Source organism: Hemiscyllium ocellatum, chromosome 15 (genome assembly GCF_020745735.1).
Source record: "Hemiscyllium ocellatum isolate sHemOce1 chromosome 15, sHemOce1.pat.X.cur, whole genome shotgun sequence".
Lineage (NCBI taxonomy): Eukaryota > Metazoa > Chordata > Chondrichthyes > Orectolobiformes > Hemiscylliidae > Hemiscyllium > Hemiscyllium ocellatum.
The window spans coordinates 50,290,650-50,311,939 of NC_083415.1; the positions used below are offsets into that span (position 1 = coordinate 50,290,650).

The window sequence follows — 21,290 nt, forward strand, 5'->3', positions numbered from 1 at the left end:
ACTGGACCAGGAAATAAAGAAACAAGAGAATGTTAGAGGCTACACATTCTGTTGTGAATGACTCATCTCCCAAACTCCCAAGCCTATTCACCTTCTAGAAGGTACAAGTTAGGAGTCCAATAGAATGGTCTTCATCTCTACAGCATTAAGATGCTTGACACCATCTAGGGAAACGCAATTTGATCTGCATCCTATCAATTTTAAATATTCACTTCATGTAATAATTACAAGAGACAGGGCAGTAACTTGCCAAGCTTACTTCAAGAACACCTCCCAAACCCTTGACTTCTATCACACAGAACTATAAGGGCAATAGGCACATAGGAAAATGATAAAGTCAAAGTTCCCATCCAATTTACACAGGAGTCTGTTGCAAAAATGAGCTTTCAATGTGTGTTGTTGATCAGGCATTTTTTTTAAAATTTAAGGTGTAGGAATGAAGGGAGTAATGCGTAGCTTTGAGCTCTGTCCAACAACAAGCTTGGGCAGCTTGGTTGTAATAAATTAAAGGTTGGCCGAAGAAGGGTGCAACTTGGTAGGAAAAACTGCAAGATAGTTACACTTATATAAAATGACCCAAGCAACTGTGATGACACTGGATAGACTATTAATATCAAGACTAAAGGATGTTGTTAGAAATATCAGGTTTTGTAAATGGTTATGTTTTAAACTGTTTATTTTGTTTCAAGATAGAATGGAATTGAAACTCTAAAGATGACTAGTTAGCATTTCTACCTGGATACAAGGCCCATGTGAATCACACTGCCGCAGTGGTTGGCTTTGAGAGAGAAAGAGTCCATAGGAAACCCAATGGATCGGGTGGAAGGTGTTTCTGAACTATCAGTGAACTTGACACACAGGGTCAATCTGTAAAAACCAAAAAGGAGAGAGAAAGAGAGGAAGAGAGCAAAAAGAGGAAGAGGCAGCAAGTTTTTAACTTTTCTCCATGCAGACCATAAACGAAAGCTCATAGTCAGATTAAAATGATTGAGTTTGCGAGGGTTAAAACAAAGCAAGAATATTTGTCTAGCTTAGGCAAGAAGAAGAAATCCAAAATCCATCCCTCATCATGAAATTCAGAGCAGTGAGTAGAAGGTATTTGGCTGGGAAATGAAAATGGAACTAAAAATATCTTTGTACTGGTTCCTGGAGAATTGAGTAGTCAACTAAGGGACAGAATAAGTATGCCCATGGTGGGAGATTTCCAATAAATGATGCTTTTAGCTTGTTTACTAATTGTCTTACAGTTGAAATCTTGTTGTGTGATCCTTTCAGTCATTCACTGGAGGTTGGAATTTCTTTTTTAAAATAATCAGTCTTTAAAGTTGCAAATTCTGACTTTGGTATATATCACTGTTGCTTCAGTCATGGACCGGAAGAAATGCAGTTCAAACATTGGAGGTACTCTGCTTTGATTCTGACCGTGCATAACATCGGACTTATCAGCTATACGCCTGAGTCCTTTATTGTGCTGTCCAGCCTCCCATCTTCCACCCTCGCTGAGGTTAGCTCATTCAAACCTCTGTTGCACATATTTGAATTCTCTGCAAGCCCTATTCAGTCAACATCCCTGAGCTCATTTAATGACACCGGCTCATAGTCGACCAACAACTTAATTTAGAAATACTCATTTTGCGTGGAACACCCTCCATTGCCACAGTCCTTTGAAGAACTCGGCATTTTCTGAAACCCATAGGGTTAGTATCATACCCTGTCTCAACTCTGTAGTTTGCTTGACAATAACTGGATTAAGTTACAGATTGAAGATATGCTGCTGAGAGCTGACAAGCAATCCTCCATGGGTAGCAATCAGAAATCTGGACTAGTTCACATGTATTAGCCCACACCTAGACACAATCACCAAAATGATACCACAGCATCATGAGCATTCCTCATATGTAATAGAATACAATAATATGTAAACATTTCCTTGTTTCACTAACTCTTGGTAAAGTAAATGACTATCACGGCTTAAGAGATTTACATTTTGTCTGGACAGACTTTTCCTGTACATCTCTTGTGTACTCCTTAAGAAAATAAGAAACAGCAAACAAACTTTTACCACAAGATTATTATTAGAGTTGTTTGGAGTAGGACTTCTGTTTTATCAGTCTAATCCCACCATGACTCTAGCACACTTTACAGGCTAGATGCCAATAACATTGATCTAGCAACTTCTCAAATCTCTCTCTGCTGGTCAGGGAAAGGCCACCTTTGTGGGACATGAGAAGAATACAGCGTTGCAGCAGGGCAGTCTCTGAAGCATCTAAAATGGCTGTAAAAAGACAGGGCCTCAAATATTCTTGGCTCTGACCAAATGACGAAAGAAGCCAACAGTTAGATAAAAGAGCAAGTGGTGGCCAGATAGTCTCCCTGACAACCTGAACATCATCCATTTTCAGTCTTGTTCTTATGTGTCATTCCTCTAACAGCTGTACAAATTGGAAATGTTACAAGCGAACATAGAAAAAGAAAATAATCCTGTTTCCTTGGTATCATTTACACAAAGTAGAAATGGTGGCTAAAAAGAAAAATGTCACAGCGCCTTTTTGAGATGAGCGACATGACCCAAGCCCTCCCTGGCCCATTTTCTACCAAGCAAGTTCTTTTCTAGGCTGGTTTTAAGAGAGGTCAGATTCTGAATCAGAATTGGGACCTGGACTTGGGATTTAAACTATTTCTCAAATGTGAAGGGTCAATGGGAGTCTCTTCAGCATTCTGCGATTGACTGAGGTGCTGATATGTGAACCCTCAGGTAGTCTGGGGATGAAGGTGAATTCAGTTTTAAGTTTTAAGAAGACACCACTATTTCATCATGATCATGAGGGCAAGCCTGTCTGATGGCTCAGTGACTGTGATGGGTCTGGGGATGCAGTCCCTCACAAAATCTTCCATTTCCCCAGATGTCCATCTGACCTGAGGTCACCATGGCACACAAACAGTTTGAGAGGCCATTAACTAACACCAATTAGTCTCCATTGGTTGCCTACTGCTTGCCAACAGACAGCTGACCCAATTCCAAGATGTTCTTGTCAAGATGGCTCAAGGCCAGGGTCATAATGACAAACTGGCAGACAGGCTAATGACGCCATATTACCTACTGCTGACCCTGTTAAATCCAGGCCAGTATGTTCATTCTTATACGAAAATAATCAGCTTCATTGACAACTAACAGTCGTCATCTAAATTCAAACCTCTTTCTCTCTTTCCCTGCAAAACAATTAAAAATAGTGCTAATGTATAGCTGCACTCCATAACTTTCTGCTTTGGGTTTCCTTAGATCCTTAAATCACATCTTTCAAGTTCTGACTTCCTGCACTCTGAGCAGTAATAAAGACTTAAGATGTGATCTCTCAATTCATCTCAACCTTTCCTGGGACCTCAAACTGATGGAAATTCTAAATATTCTATTTTCTTAACATCTAGACTTTGGAAACCCAAGTCTCTGATTACCACATGTAGATTTATTACAGCTTTTTATGTACTTGATACAAGTATTTATGTACATGATAAAAGTATAGGTGGGCTGCAATGTTGTTCTCTAAGGGGGTTCTTAATTTTAAAAATACAAAATATCCACAATTGCAATTCAGAATTCACGTGCTAATTATTGATTTGTATGTAGAAAAAAGAAAACCACAAGTTTCTTGGTTTAAAAAAAAATGACAGCTAGGAAAAATGGCAGCAATTCTACGAAGGAGTCAACTTTTTTTTAAATGCAATGCATTAAAGACAGAACATTTCACATGCTAGAAATGGACTGGATGTTGACAATTGAAACAATCATACGGATCTGATTTTATAATTTGAAGGAGCAACCACTGGACAGTAAATCATTTTTATTTTCTTCTCCCGATTTGCAGCTATTCAAAACCAGGGTTTTTAAAAATAACACCAAAATGTAGGTACTTAATGCTGGATGCTAGAGTATGATTCCCATTAAACTGTTAAGAAAAAGTGCATGGCACAATCTTATTTTTGTAATTGAAAAATGTAACTGGTTTTGAAAACAGCCAAACATTTCTGAGAAGGCAATCTCATGGGAGGGTGGGATTGGGAAGGGGAGAGGAGCGGGTGTGGGTGAGGGAGGGGGTATGTACTTGTGAAACTCCAATGGTTTGCCTTGCCTTGAAATAGAGGGTTTTTTTCTTAGATAGTGCTTTATACAACCGCCGAATGTCTCAAAGTGCTTTACAACCAAGCAAGTACCTCTGAAGTGTATTCACTGTTGTAATATGGGAAATGGCAAAATGATTAACAAAAAGCTGTACAATGAAGGTAAATCACAGGATGATCTTTCTTGCCTGTTCATATCCATAAGGCCTCTGTTGCTGAGCTGAGGGCCCTGGCTGAGCAGTTCTGTAGCTTCCATATTGCTGTCCCTGTCCCTGTTGGTAACCTGGATACTGAGAAGCAGCTCCCTGGGATGGACCTGCAATTTTGAATTATATTTTTATTAACATAGCTGGCTCCTTTTGTTTCTTCACAAATACAAAAATTTCAGGAAATATAGTGAATTTTTTGAAAGAAGTATAACATTGTTGATTGCTGTGAAAACAATGATCCTATAATGTATCTGACAATGACTGACATATGAGCAAAGACTGGATCGACTGAGCTTGTACTTGCTGGAATTTAGAAGAATGGCAGTGAGGATCTCATAGAAACATATAAAATCCTGATGGGACTGGATAGGTTAAATGCAGGAAGAATGTTCACGACGTTGGTGAAGTCCAGAACTAGGGGTCACGGTCTAAGAATAAGGGGTAAGCCATTCAGGACTAAGATGAGGAAGAATTTCTTCACTCAGAGAGTTGTGAACCTGTGGAATTCTCTCCCACAGGAAGCTGTTGGGGCCAGTTCGTTAGATATATTTAAGAGGGAGCTGGACGTGGCCCTTGAAGCTAAAGGGATCAAGGGGTATGGGGAGAAAGCTAGAATGGGATACTGAGATTGCATGATCAGCCATGATCATGTTGAATGATGGTGTAGGCTCGAAGGGCTGAATGGTCTTCTCCTGCACCTATTTTCTATGTTTCTATCAAATAAGCATACGTGAATGTTAATGCTTGACTTCTTACTTGTGCGTGACATGCACATATCATATCCATGAAGAAACTGTGGCGTCTCTAGTAAGTACGACATATTACATTAGGTACCATATGCAAGTTCCCAATGGCTCAGAAGGGCAACACACCATGCAATGTGGCACCATTCAATGCACATCAAGGTTCCAGGTCCACTGAGGTGACTAATCTCACCCATAGCAACAATAACAGTAATGGAACAAAGGCCTCAGCATTCCCAGGCTAGGAAAAGATAAAAGGATCAGCTTTTGTTACAATCCTTTCAATTACTGAGCACATCAACATGTGAATTAAAATAATGTTAATTCATATCATACTACCTTCAGCCCAGTGGTTAGAAGATTTTTTAAAAATGAGTTTAGCAGTGAAGTTCAATCTTCCCTGGTCACTGAGTATAGACATGTTCAGAGATGTTATCATACACTTCTGGCACAGATAGGATGTGAACCCAGGCTTCCTGGCTTAGAGGTAGGGACATTACACTGCACCACAAGACCCCTTTGTCACTGAGTGTATACTAGGTTTAATTTTGAGTGAAGTTGTCTGAGAAATAAATTGTTGTATGGTTGAATGTTTTTTCAGTGTTGATTAGAACAACTGAAAAGGACCTATAAAATACAATTTATACAGTTGCCGGCTGGAAATCTCCAAGTTATAGAAAATGTCAGATCATCTTTATTAACTTATCTTCAAAAAGTTATCAATATATACCTGAACCGCCAGGAGTTATTAGACAGCTGGTATGTCTGCATACTTGGTTAGAGATCTTAACATTTTGAACTTGTGTTTCTCACATTATGGGTTATGTACATAGAGACCACTCAGACTAGTAGTTAAGTTTAACCGTGACATCCTAGTTAGGTTAAATATCAATAAAGTTTGGATCCAAACGCAAATCAAGATTTTCTTGTACAAGCGTTCACATTTCCACATTAGACTGATTTTCTGATGCATATCAATCTGAATATAATTCCCAATCAGCTTCAAAAGTAGTTAGGTTCATACATACTGCATTGATCACGCTGGATAATCTGGTTTATGCCACCAATTGTCAATTGCAGCATTTAGCTTAGTGTTGGATTATAATATTATACGTTTGATGTTCATTTTTTTTAAATAACAAAATCAACACTCACTGTGTTCATGAAAAACTAGAGTTAAGATACATTTATAAAATCAAGGCACATTTTCCAAGAAAAAAATCATTTTTATTTTTGCCAGCATCTGACCCCATGTTTCAGAAGCTTTTACTTTTTCTATGTTGAGTTACAATCTCTTTCTCATAGAATTATCAATTGCTCAGGCACCTTTCTGTCATCTCCACTGAAAATTCAATTTTCATCAAGGAGTGAATCTTAGTTGGTAACACAAGATTGATGGTAGATGGAAGCAGACATCTGGTTATGAGCTCTGTTGTGTGGCTTCTGATCTCACCTATATGTTACTTGCAACCTTCCTTAGGCTGCTGTCAAATTGTTAACAATAAGAGATAAGGATGAGAAAGGGAATTCGTCCATCCCAGGTCATCCATCTGGAACAAATGTACAAACCCATCACAACATTCAAAAGCTACAACTATTGTGGCCTCCTCAACTATTATCTTGACAAGATAATCTTTCATGCTACTAAATAGTTCAGATGTTTAAATAAACAGAAAACCTGTGGCTAGCTGTTATACAACCAGAAAGAGAGACATTATTCAGAGCAATTGTTATACAATGTTCAAAATTATAGCTTTGAATTATATTTTCTAATCGTTTGAACCAAAAATCATTACAAGGACAATTTTGAAATGAAAAAAACAACTTATTAGAAGCTTGCATTAAATGTATCTGCAACTCACAAGTCATAGAATCCCTACAGTGTGGAAACAGGCCCTTCAGCCCAACCAGTCCTGACCCTCTGAAGAGTATTGCATCCAAACCCAATCCCCATTACTCTACATTGACCCCTAACTAATGCACCTAACCTACATGTCCCTGAATACTGTGTGCAACTTAGCATGGCCAATTCACCAACAAGGCTGTATTCTATACTCTCAACCAACTCAGAGACTTTCTCCTTGGTGGGTACTCTTTCCTGGTTAGGTTTGGGAGTAAAATCTGGTGGGCACATCACTGACACATCTCTGCAACCGGTCAATGAAGAAACATCTCAGGCAGTCTGAGAATTGTGGAGACCAGGCACCTGAAAACCCCAGGCAGAAGGCAATCTCATGTACTCAGCCATTAATGACTTTGTGAAAACACACAGCCAGCCACAAGAGCAGCAGGCAGATTTGTCAAAGCCTGATTTGTCTGGATAAAAGGTAAAAGAGGATGATGCACATGGAACATGCAGGGAAGACAGAATTGGATGAAGGCCAGGACAAGCAAGCAGTAAACTGTAATCACCAGGTAACTGCTCTGACTTTCACGTTAGGAATTCAAGTGGTCTAGTTTCCAGGACAAGGACAGGAGAATCGGAGGTGCCAGAGAATTGAGGTAAGTTTGGCTTGTAATGAGAAACAAATGCATGGAAATAAGAAATGACTGCCACTCAATAGCTAGATTCTGAACTGGCATTTAAAGCTTGAGGAAAACATGGAAAAGTTTTCTCTTAATATTAATTCTTGCCATATTTTCCAATGTTTCTACCATTACCAACAGCATTCAAGGGGAGAGAAAATTCTGCCCAAGGTGCTTTTAGTTTATCTGGTATGTCCACAATGTTACATGATCTGGGTACCGCAATAACACAATAAGGTGCTCACTGGGAAATGCGATCAGGCTGTGGCATGCCAACACCTCACTATAACAGAGTCTCCATGCTGGCCCAAATCACATGTCGTTAACCACTGTTTGGCCATTTGTTTAGCAAGGGTAGCATTCCTTGCCCAACCTTAGTTGCTCTTGAGAAGGAAAACAAATTTCTGTAGTCCGTGTGAAGTTAAAGCTACAGTACTGTTGGATAGGGTGTTCCAAAATTTCGACCTAGTCTTATAGAAGAAATATAGTTCTAAGTAAGGATGATATGTACTTATTAGGGGAATGATGTGATTCCATCCCATGCACTTAAGTCTTGTCCTTCTTGTTAGTAGAAATTGTGGATTTGGAAACTGCTGTTGAAGAAGCTTTTTATAATCTATAATACATCCTGTAGTTGGTACTCATGAGAGCCATGGTATGTCAACCATGCAGTTTATACAGATGTTTAATGTAGTGACTACTGAAACCTGCATTGTCAGGGTGTAAGGGTTGGCATTACTGCCACACAGCATCAGGGACCCGGGTTCAATTCCAGCCTTGGGAGAATTCCCAATATGAAAGTCAGAGCAGTTACCTGGTGATTGCAGCTCATTGCTTGTTTGTCCTGGCCTTCATCCACCTCTCTTTTCCCTGCATGTTCCATGGGCATCATCCTCTTTTACCTTTTATCCAGACAAATCAGGCTTTGGTAAATCTGCCTGCTGCTCCTATGGCTGGCTGTGTGTTTTCACAAAGTCATTAATGGCTGAGTACATGAGATTGCCTTCTGCCTGGGGTTTGACAGGTACCTGGGTCTCCACAGTTCTCAGACTGTCTGAGATGATTCTTCATTGACCAGTTGCAGAGATGTGTCAGTGATGTGCCCACCAGATTTTACTCCCAAACCTAACCTGGAAAGAGTACCCACCAAGGAGAAATTCTCCGAGTTGGTTGAGCCTTGTTGGTGCATTCTCTGAGGGATCAGTGGTTTCCTACTCAGAGGTGAAGGCTGAGCAGAGGATCTTCTGATCTGTGCTTTTTTTTTGGCTGAGGTTTGTTGGTTGACACTAGTATTTGCATAAAAGAAGGAATTAGGTATCTAGGATAGATAAAAGCTTATGTATGTTAAGTTCGAGTTAAGATTGATGAGAATCGAATTGCAATAGCATTGTGAAGATTACTGAATTGGGAGGATTTTGAGTCCTCCCTGACCCAAAATGAGCAGCCTTGAACATTCCCTCCACAAAAGGAGTGAGCAGCCTGATGTCTGATACCCAATGCCCCCTATGTATTGGTTCACTCAACCTGATTTGGAGACTATTTCTCCTGCAATGAAACAAAGGGAAGGATTCAATAAGATGGACGAATCATTCTTGGTGATGCACGAGCAGGAGAGGTGGTGAGGTGGCCCTGACGAATGAGTATGAAGCTAACTGCTTGGGAGGTTGCAGTGGGTGCATGGACATGATTTATGCAATCATGACAGCTATGGTCCATGGGAATTGGTGAGATGCATGTGTGATAGCAGAGTTAGAATGAAGGGTAGCCCTATGAGTGTGAAGTAGCAGAGAGAAAATGGTCACATTCACCTTTGTGAAGTATAGACCATTAACTTCCTTCCTGCACTGCTGTGCATTCTGGAGTAGTGAGAGGGTTTTCATGATCTGATAGAATTTTATGTGGCCCATCTAGTGAATGGTGAAACCACTAGATTCATTTCCACTATTTAACGCTGCCTACCTGGATTTACCTACCGGGGCAACAGCAAGGCTGAGAGACAGTAATGGTTTTAATTATAATGTTGTTTTAACATTAATGCAAGCAAGGTCAGATATGCAGACATGAATGTTGCAACAATATAAACGATGAATCAGGTGCTTTAGAGCTTGAGAAATATTTGGTTGGTGTTAAGCTCAGATCAGATACTGTCAACACTACAGTGCAATTTTGCTAGTTGCATGTGGCAGTCCATAATGTTAGGCCAGTAATTTGCATTCTTGAAGTACATTATTGTAAGATCAAGCCAGCCTGCTAATTGCTGACTGGGCTCAGACAGCTGCCTGGTTTATTTGTTTTGGAAATTACGGTATGACAAAAGTCAGTTAGCACATCATGCATTAACTACAAATTAAGTGTTCACAATTAATTGTTGACTTTTATCTCACACTCACCATATCCTTGTTGCTGGCCTGGGTAGCTCTGCTGGGTGGGGTATTGCTGTTGGGAGTAAGTTTGCTGCTGGGTTGGTCCCTGCTGGTAAGCTGTCTGCTGTTGGGTATACTGGGAATTTCCTAAAGAAAAAGATGGAACAGGATGTCAGGCTTACCGCCTTTGTCTAAAATAAACGAACAACAAGAAATACAAATTCTCAACAATTTAAAGGTACTCTTACTCCTGTGCCAAGCCCAGATAAATTCTGTGGCATAATACTGTAAGATATTGCAGCCTCTGATTGCCAGTGGCTTTGCTGGAAAGTGTTACATTGTGCATGTCAGGGACAGATAGCTCCGCTGTGGAATGAGTCGCTTTTAGTATTAGTTGTGAATGTAAGATGCACTTTGATGTTTTCCATTCCTTTGAAATAAACAGTCATGGTGTAGACAACCCCTGATAGGCCGCTGCAGCAAAAAAACAGATTAATGCAAACTTACAATGGAAATGTAACAAAATGTTATTACCAGGGTGATGATGCAACCCAACTCCTGAGGTGTCCATCAGTCCCGAAAGACTTCTATGTGCCAGTGGCCACTGCGTGCTCCATGGACATCCGCTGGCAGGCGCAATCACAGAGGAGGAGAAAAATTCAGAAATCTGAAGAGCAAAGGGATTTGGGAGTCCTAGTCCGGGATTCTCTTAAGGTAAACTTCAGGTTGAGTCGGAAGTTAGGAAGGCAAATACAATGTTGGCATTTATTCCATGAGGACCAGAATATAAAAGCAGGGATGTAATTCTGAGGCTTTGTAAGTCTCTGGTCAGACCACATTTAGAGTATTGTGAGCGATTTTAGGCCCCATATCTCAGGAAGGATAGATTGGCCCTGGAGCAGGTCCAGAGGAGGATCATGACAATGATTCCAGGAATGAAAAGCTTAACATATGAGGACTCTGGGTTTATACTCCATGGAGTTTTTTAAGGATGGGGGGGGTGGGTGGGGGGAGGTGGAATCTAATTGAAGCTTGTAGAATATTGAATGGCCCCTGGCAGAGTGTACGTTGGAGGAGAGTCTAGGATCCAACAGCACAGCCTTAGAGTAAAGTGGCGATCCTTTAGAACGGAGAAGAAGAGAAAGTTCTTCAGCCAGAGAGTGGTGAATCTATGGAATTCATTTCCACAGAAGGTTGTGGAGGCCAGACCATTGAGTATATTGAAGATATCCAATAGATTGATTCTTAATTGTCAACAGGATCAAATGTTATGTGGAGAAAGTGGGAGAATGGGGTTGAGAAACCTATTAGCCATGATTGAATGGCAGGGAAGACTCGATGGGCCAAATAGCCTAACTTCTGCTCCTATATCTTATGGTCTTAAACTACTGCATCAAAGGCAACAACCTGGAGAAAACCAGTTCTGAAGAAGGGTCACTGGACCTGAAAAAAAACTCTGCTTTCTCTCCACAAATGTTTGCCAGGCAAATGCAAGCAAATGGGACTAGTTCAGTTCACAATACCTGGTCAGCACGCATGAGTTAAATCAAAGAGTCTATTTCCATGTTACACAACTCTATGACTCTATGACTAACTGAGTTTCTCCAGCAATTTCTGTCTTTGTTTCAAACATCCTGGTAAATCACATCTCCACCCCCTCCAGTGCAATCACATTATTCCTACAGTATGGCAAACAGAACTGCACATAGTACTCCAGCTACAGCCTAACCAAAGTTCTGTACAGTGCCAACATTTAGAGTTGTTATTGGTCTTGTACTTATAATATTTTGCTTCAACTGATAAAGACAAGTATTCAATACTCTTCTTAACTACCCAATTAACTTGCCCTATGATTTTCAGTGATTTGTGGACATGGTCTCTCTCTGTTCCTCTGAGTTTCCTAGTGTCCTAACACTGATTGACTACTCCTTTGTCTTGTTACTTCTTCTAAAGTGCAACACCTCACACTTTATATTACATTTGCCATTGATCTGCCCGTCTGAATAATCTGTTTATATCGTTCAGTAACCTAAGACTGTTGTCCTCACTGTCAACTACCCGGCTAATCTTCATGTCATCCATAAGCTTACTTATCAATGCCCTGAACATTTAATTGACATAGATTAATAAGGGACAATAATACAGAACTAATCCCTGCAGTATGCCTCTGGACACCGGCCTCCAGTCACACAAACAACCTTTGACCACCACACTCTGTCTCCTGTCACTAACCCAATTTGTATCCAACTTACCTAGTTACCCTGGATCCCAAGTGCTTTTATCTTCTTTATCAATTTCCCACATCTTACTTTCCTATGTCTTATCAATGGAAAATTCACAAATGCAAATCTGTATCTCATTACTTACTAATGAACTAGTATGGTTTACTGACTACTTCTATTCCACACATACATTTTTTTGTAAACTTCTCTTTTCAAATACACTTTTGTGTGATTATATGGACCAACTAGGTATCAAATCCATACTTCCCTAGCATGATGAGTTGGTTAATCTTAGTGACATGTTACCCTCAGTCTCAACTGGATACTTTAAATCTACTATTAAAGAGAACTTCATGCTGGTGTGACAGTTATATAATATTACCCTTTGTGTTTCACAAAAATACATATTACCTCCTTCATAGTAATGCTGTGAGGATTCCTCAAACGACCTCTCATAACCTTGTTCTGCATATGATGATTGCTGATATGCATATTCGCCATGGCCTGGAATGCATATTGCAAGAAACAAAATGAAATGGATTAGTTCTCACTTTTGGACAGTGCTACATTTCATTAAAATCATGCTACATCAGCTTTGAACAAAGCAGTTTTCTAAATCATCCTTCTATAATCAACTCAAGGTTGATTATGCCACCAAAAATCACACGGAAATAGTCACAAGACATTTCTGATAATAAATACTTGCACACAAACTTTGATGACACAGCTCATTATCTGATGTTTTGAAATTCTGCATATAGGGAGAATATTGGAAAAAGATGCATTTTGTTGAAGCCATTTATATTGAACTCATCAGAACAATTCACAAGAAAACTGATTTAAAGGGAAAGCCAACATTCACCTGAATGAGAGAAGAATACTAATTGGTTGTCAGATGGACTCTAATTGGTAGAGGCATTGCCTTGGAGAATATACAGTTAATGCTAAATGATCGGCACAATGGGCTATATCACCCTATCATTGTACCTGTCACAACTAAGCTGTGAGAGGTGGTAAGTGAGAAGGGTAGATAATTGGGTACATTTCCACTTCTCATAACCTCAGTAATAAAATGTTGACAGCACACTAAGCCAAACACCAACTGCGACTGGAAGACCATCAATTCGGTGGAAGACATTCTTTTGTCTGCCTGAAACTTTATGGTCTTCCAGAACAAGGAGTTGACCCCGACTGAGTGTTGCAGACTAGCACGTTCCAAAGTCCAGGACCATGTCCTGAGGGATGCGCTAAAGCTTGGGGCAGCTGCCGACAAGACACAGTGGGGAAAGTATACAGTCTGAGGTCTTCCTGCTGAAAGTAAATGGGGGTCCATTCAGGAATCGGACCCTCTCATTGCCTTAAATATATATAAATATTAGTATTGTATGTGTAAGAGAGGACTTTGATTTTTTGGGTAGAGTCAAAGCCCAATGATTTGCTTATTTACTTGAGATACAACTGTACAGAACTCAACTGCTTTTGTGACATATATATATGAGATTTTTTATGAATAAAGTATATTTTTGAAATAAAAAAAAGAGAAGATCCACTGGGGCCTTCCTTGACTCTTCCAAAATTAACACTCTTAAGTGTTTAATGGCTACTTAAGAGCCTGAACTCACCACCTCTCTGATTACCTGCCTTCCCAGATTGCCTGCCTTCCTGGTGGGTGACAGCATTCAACACCAAGAGGAACAGACTGAAATGTCCATGTGATCTTATCTGCACTTTCAGCATGCTAAAAAACTGGTTTAATTTTAATTTATTAGCAGCCTCGAAAAATGAATTAGGCTTGAGGGCAGAGTCAGCAATTTTGCTAATCAATAAGAGAGGCTTGTGTGGCATATGTTACAGTAAGTACATCATAAATTTGAAGGCAAAGAGAGTCAATTTTGTTCTACAGTGTGTTCTTGATGAATAGTGAAAGAATGAAAAAACAGGGATTTATTTCCCACAATAATTTATGAATGAATTTTCAGCAACATGATATAAGCACAAAACGCAGAACAAATGCCAAAAAAGGTTCCCTAACAAAATAGGAACATATTTGTGAAACATCAAATATTGGGACAATGAATAGGATAGATTTCCTGTACAAAGTTTATTTTAGAATTCTTTACAAAATACAGAGAAAGACTTTTAAAGAGTGGAATCTTTTTTGTTAACATTTGAACAACTAGAAGTTCTTTTTATTTTCTGAATACTGACAGTGCACAATACAGTGCAACATTCAGAATACTCAAAAAATAAAACTCTCTCAGATTTTTAGCACAGTGCCATTTCCATTTGCACCAGTCAGCTGGTTGCAGCACAACTGATTTATTCGTAGTTAAATATCTTCGTCCAATTAGATTAATATTTCATATTACAAATATGGCTAGCAGTCTAAGGGAAAAATGAAGTACCATCAGGGTAATATTGTTGATTAATGGAATCTGTGGGTCCTTGGCCATGTCCATATTGCTCACCATAGTAATCTTCCTGTCCAATGTATTGCTGAGAAGAACCTACAAGGAGGGAAGGAACACCCATCAGGATGTAAATTTTTCATGAAATTTGAAAACCATTCTTCTGTGCTTGGACAATTCAGTTAGCGTTCGTTATTGCAAAAAAATACTCATGAATATTACAGAGAATGGAATATTCTTCTTGAAATGCAAAATGCACTGAAATAATTCTTTGAATATTGGATTAGCATTTGGCAACTGACTAAATATTGGATTATTATCTGAAAATTGATGCCTTTGGCACACATTATGTTAGCAATATAGTAATGGACAAAACAACATCCAAAAAAATCAAATTGATTGTTCACAGTACAGCCAGTAACAGTGTTAGATTTCACGTTCTCAGCCTTGATAACTCGAGGCAAAAGTTTCAAGGAATGAATGGAATGAATTACAAATGAATGCAAGGCTATTCTTCGTTCAAAATCCATATTGTCATGGTTAGTTACTATACTGACTAACAACCTACTGAACAAATTTGCTGGATCGACGTGGGACATTGGTGCTGGAATACCCTGACCACACCACTTGCTCTGTCATATTCCAGAGCAGAATAGGGTGCACTTGTCTGGCAAAGGTTATCATACACAACATTTTGTTGACACTCAACTGAATATAAGAGTGCACATTATAACTGGAACCCTCCGATCAACACCGCTCCAGGGCTTCCTGTCCTTGCAAACATCAATTCCCTACATATTCTCTAAGTGACAAAACTGCACAGGCTGACTGAAACTATGCAAGCTACACCTCACGCACCACTCCTGGAAGACATGTTCAATCCATCTGCTGCCTGCCTTCTATCTCATTTCCCCATAAGGAGCAACCTTCCTGACCAAGATTAAGCAGCAGACATCCTTCTGATCTTGAGATGGGAAACACGGAAGGTGACGAACAAGTTTCTCATGACAAATCCTATCTATCAAATGACAAACTTTGAATGACCACTGTGAGGGTGGTCCATGCTAAACAGGCCTTTGGCAAGCCTTTGACCCTATGCAGCTAATCTCCACCACAGGGGTCTTGGTACAAACAACACTGCACTAGTGGAGAGACACAAACAAAAATCACCAAGAAGTATTTCCACTACAGACTAAATAATGGATCAGTCACTTAAACACAGCAAATGATGAGGTTATCGATTGTTTTTAAGAACTTGCATTCACAAAATAAATAGTAATGAAAATGTCAGAGATTATGACATCATTTTTAAATTATATTGGCATTCAGGGATCGCATCAGTGTTCTGTCCCAGGTTCAATGCTTAGAAAAGAGGTTACCATCAATGATATTTTTGACAGTGATAACATTTATCAGTATACTGAAGATTCAAATATTCAATGCATCAAAAAGGAACTTATTGGGATAACTGTTTTCTTTACCTCGGTTCATGCTACAGCCGTGGAGTTAAGTTCACCAATCTTCAGAAGGGGTGATAAAGTGAATGCACAAAGACAGCTAGAAGATTTGTCATTGTCCCCTAGCCAAAACCTCACTAAAATATTGTGGGGTCATTTATTTTGTTTGTGGGCCCCTCATTGTGCAAATTCCTGCTCTGTTACCAACATTGATCTTGATCAACTGGGCCAGTGGCTGAGGAGTGGGAGATGGAATTTAATTTAGATAAATGTGACGTGTTGCATTTTGTTAAGACAAACCAGGGCAGGATAAACACAGTGAATAGTAGGGTTCTGGGGAGTGTTGACAAATAGAGAGATCTAAGGGTGCAGGTACATAGTTCCTTGGAAGTTCTGTCACAGGTAGACAGGGTACTGAAGAAGGCATTTCGCATGCTTGCCTTCATCGGTCAGAACATTGAGTACAGGAGTTGGGATATCATGTTACAGCTATACAAGAAATTGGTAAAGCCACATTTCGAGTATTGCATACAATTCTAGTCACCTTTATATCGTAAGGATTTTATTAAACTGGAAAGAGTGCAAAATAGATTTACAAGGTTGTTGCCAGGGCTGGAGGGTTTGAGCTGTAGGGAGAGTCTGAATAGCCTATGGCTGTATTCCCTGGGGCATCGGAGGCTAAGAGGTGACCTTATAGAGGTGTATGAAATCATGAGAAGCACAGATAAAGTGAACAGCCAAAGACTTTTTTCCCAGGGTAGGAGAGTCCAAAACTATGGGATATAGTTTTAAGTTCAGAGGGGAAAGATTTAAAGTGTCCTGATGGGCAGCTTTTTCACCCAGTGGTACCTATATGGAACAAGGTGCTACAGGAAGTGGTTGAGGCGGGTGCAATTACAACATTTAAAAGACATTTAGATAGGTACATAGATAGTAAAGGTTTAGCGGGATAGAGGCCAAACACAGGTAAATGGGACTAGTCCAGTTTCAGAAACCTGGTTTACATGGACGAGTTGGGTCTGTTTCCATGCTGGATGACTTTATGACTCTATTACAGTGTTAATTTAACAGTTTACATGCTTTGTAATGCCTTTAATGTCTGAAAAGCACGTCTACAAAATGCAGGTTTTACTTTCACTTTAACATCTATAATGTTGTAACTTCAGAGGTGTTACCATTACACCTAATGCAGGGCTGATTAAGATCTTAAACTGGGCAGACACTCAAATTTAATGTTTTGTTACATCCTTTTTTGTGACAGGCTTGTAACTTTATTCTGACAACTCAGCATTGCTTTCCATATCAAAGTGAATTATTCAACAGTGTGAGTTTAACAACACTGAGTTAAGAAGATTAATTGATGCTAATATTATTATAGAGATAGCAGTGCATAGCTAATGCTTTCACATTCAAATAAGACAAGAGCTTTGAGTTAGAAAGCAAAGTTAGTTGAATTATTGAATTGTTAATAGTTACATGGTTAGTGCATTGCCACGTACATGATCAAATACGGTGAGAACTCTATAGGCTGGATCTTGACTTTATGTGATATTGTAAAATGGGTGATATTAAGTGAGTAGCCTCTTATGAATCTCTCTCCATTTTTATGTACAGCACAGAAACAGACCCTTCAGTCCAACTTGTCCATGCCAACCAGATATCCTATACTGATCTACTCCCATTTGTCAACATTTGGCCGATATCCCTCTAAATCCTTCCTATTCATATATCCATCCAGATGCCTTTTACTTATTGTAACTGTACCAGCCTCCACCACTTCCTCTGGCAGCTCATTCCATACACACACCACCCTCTGCATGAAAACATTGCCCCTTTGTTCCCTGTTAAATCTTTCCCCTCTCACCTTAGACCTCTGCCCTCTAGTTTTGGGCTACCCTATCCTGGGAAAAAGACCTTGTCTATTTATCCTATCCATGCCCCTCATGATTTTATAAACCTCTACAAGGTCACCTCTCAGTCTCCAACACTCCATGGAAAATAGCCCCAGTCCCAGCCTCTCCCTGTAGCTCAAACCCTCCAACTTTGCTGAATCCTTTCAACTTTAACAACATCTTTCCTATTGCAAGAAGACCAGAACTGAACACAGTATTCCAAAAGTGACCTAACCAATGTCCTGTACAGCCACAATATGACCTCCCAACTCCTATACTGAATGCACTGACCAATAAAGGTAAGCATATCAAACGCCTTCTTCACTATCTGTGACTCCACTTTCAAGAAACTATGAACCTGCACTCCAAGGGTCTCTTTGTTCAGCTGGACTCCCCAGAATCTTACCATTAATTGGATAAATCCTGCCTCTGATTTACCCACCAAAATGTAGCACCTCACACCGACTTAGTCAAGATCAATCTTGATTGCTTCGAAAACCACATTCCTCTTAAACTCAAACACACCAGCCTTCTCACACAGAGACAAATGTGCAAAATTTATTCTTTTATGAGATCTGGGCATCACTGGCATAAGCAGCATTTGTTGCTCATTCTTAATAACCCTTTAACTTAGCAACTTGCTTGCTTATTCCGGGAGTAGTTAAGAGCCAGTCACATGCTGAGTTGTGTGTAGGACAAACCAGATAAAGATGGCAGATTGCCTCCGCTAAAAAGAGATTCCTGAGCCAGATGGGTTTTTGCAACAAATTGATATAGTTGACATGATCACTGCCATTACCAAGACCAGGTTTATATTCCATATTAATAATGGAATTCAAATTCCACTAGTTACTGCAATGAAATTTGAACCCATGACCTTACAGAGTCTGGATTATTAGTCCAGTGACATTATCACTATGCTACTATTTCTTTCTTTATACCATCAGTGCAATCTTCTACAAACAAAATTATAGAAGATATAGTAATACAACTGGATGTTTGGTCCAAAGTTTATTTCTTATAATTACAAATTAAATGTAAAATTAAGCATTGTGCTACACCATAAAGAAGCTCCATATTTCATTTTCCCTCCTCCCCAAAATGAACTCATACCCAAAAATTAGCTTCCCTACAGTATGGGAACAAGTCCACACCGACCCTCCAAAGAGTAACCCAACCAGATCTATTTCCCTACCTTATACTTACACCCGGCTAATGCACCTAACACTATGGGCAATTAAGCATGGTCAATTCACCTGACTTGCACATCTCCAGACAGTGGGGGGAAACCGGAGCACCCGGAGGAAACCTCACGCAGACATTGGGGGAGGGGTGCAAACTCCACACAGGCAGTTGCCCAAGGCAGGAATCAAACTTGGGTCCCTGGCGCTGTGAGACAGCAGTGTTAAACACTGAGCCACCGTGCCGCCCTGATATATGAACTCAACATCAAAATTCAATTTAAACACAGCAAAAAAAAATTTTAAGAGCATCTGTTACAATCTAGATATATCCTGGAAAATACACCTATAATTTACAACCTACAAATATTCAGAATAAATATTATTATTTCTTCTAATTTATTGATAACCCTGAAGAAGTTTTTGAAAGAAAGAAGAGAAGTAAATAGTTGGTGATTAGAAAAACTTACAAACAAGTAATCTGAGATCCCTATAGGATTAACTGAGCACAGGCAGGTAGCAAGCAAACTAAAGCAATTAAATACAGCCACCCCATGTACCACATCTACCCATTAAGAACACCAAACTTTAAAGTTTAAAACTTTCTATACTGGCTTTTGTAAGTTCTCTACAAGTTTTTCTTTGCAGTAGTTAATAATATTTAAAACACATACTGATAAAAGAACATTTGGTTTTTATGTGTAATGCCTCATGAATGCATTTCCTTAATTTACATATCCCACTGAAGACGAGAACTTTTCCCAAAGAGAAGCTTATGCTCTTCATTTAGGACAGAGCCAAGAAAAATAAACTACAATGTAGAGAATTGGAAAAATGCACAAAAAATACCAAGTTATATAGTCACAAACGCAATTCATACCTTGTTGTGATGACCTATACGGCCCCATTGGCCTTTGCCCCATTATGTTGTTGCCTTGGTTACTTTGTCCCATCATCCCCATGGCTGATGGCCCTTGGTAATGTTGACCACTTCCTTGCGGGGTACTGTAATGTGAGGTCGCGGCTTGCTGGTGCATCATGGGAACTGCAAAATAATCTGAAGTCAGCAAGTCTACTAAAAAAAATATAATTTCTTCATGTTCAAGAAAGAATGTGCAAATTTTCCCTGGCATTTCATATGCCCCGATGTGGTACATTCTCAGAGTAAGTAAATTACATCAGCAATTTGAATACTTTATTCAATGGTCAAAATATTGTAAAGCCCATACTAAATTCTGAAATAATTAAACCGCATTATTTAATTCAAAATTGGTTCCATTTAAATTTTATTGTCACATTACTAAATAGCCCAGTGGCAGAATCACAATCGCTAAATATCAATGAGGTTAGAACATAACTTTAACTCCAACATAAAAGCAGCTTGTGCTGTGCATTGCCAAAGATTCAAGTGAATAACAGAGCACTGACAGCCTGCTACAAAGCTGTTCCCATTTTGATGAGTTATAAAAGAGCTGACTAGCTCATCAGCAACTTTCAATCATTAGAACTTCAATGTGAAGCCATATTACATGTTCAGAGCAAGCATCAACAGCACAATTCTATACTCATGCCCTGGTAGAAATCCATTTCTCTACGTCTCACTCCAAATTCCTCAACATATTTTCCTCTTCTGGAGACCGTGCCTCATAATAACCCTCATTCCATTCTCACAGGCACCCTCTGGTACATTTTTTTTGTGTTATTGTAGATAGAAGGGAACCTAAAACTATTTAACTGGATCAAAACATTATCCTGTCATGTCTTCACTAAAATACTGTATTCAGATGTGTTCAGTGTTGATTGGACAGGAAGAAGGGGCAGGAACGTTGATTGTTTCTACCTTCTTACTTCCCTAAACCATTGACAACACAGGATACTTTTGGCAACACTAGCATTTATCTCTGAGAACAGCCAACATGAAACAAACCTGAGGCCTTTTTCGATTTTAATAGTTTAGTATTACACTAAACCTTTGAGTCATTATAGGCATTGCAACTTTTTTTTATTTCACATAGAAATTCAGAAATTTTAGTGTGAAGACATTGAATCATATTTTATACTGAACCATAGAAGATGAATGAGAGATGTCTATTTAACTGTTTACATATTAAATCAAAATTGGGATATCTTTGGGTTCAGCCACTAAACTGTTTCTAATAACCAAACTTTTTGA

At 39.3% G+C, this 21,290-nt stretch overlaps 1 protein-coding gene across 1 annotated transcript in view; it reads right to left on the reverse strand.

Moving 5' to 3' along the window:
- Window positions 1–4,283: 4,283 nt before the first annotated feature.
- The window catches only part of LOC132822840 (calcium-responsive transactivator-like), a 62,799-nt gene continuing 45,792 nt past the window's right edge, over window positions 4,284–21,290 (reverse strand). Inside the window, exons 6-10 of the mRNA XM_060836214.1 lie at window positions 19,998–20,162; window positions 14,585–14,686; window positions 12,591–12,683; window positions 9,985–10,104; window positions 4,284–4,432 (exon numbers count right to left, since the gene is read on the reverse strand). Coding sequence (XP_060692197.1) covers window positions 4,284–4,432; window positions 9,985–10,104; window positions 12,591–12,683; window positions 14,585–14,686; window positions 19,998–20,162 — 629 coding nt within the window. The remainder of the gene's footprint in view (window positions 4,433–9,984; window positions 10,105–12,590; window positions 12,684–14,584; window positions 14,687–19,997; window positions 20,163–21,290) is intronic.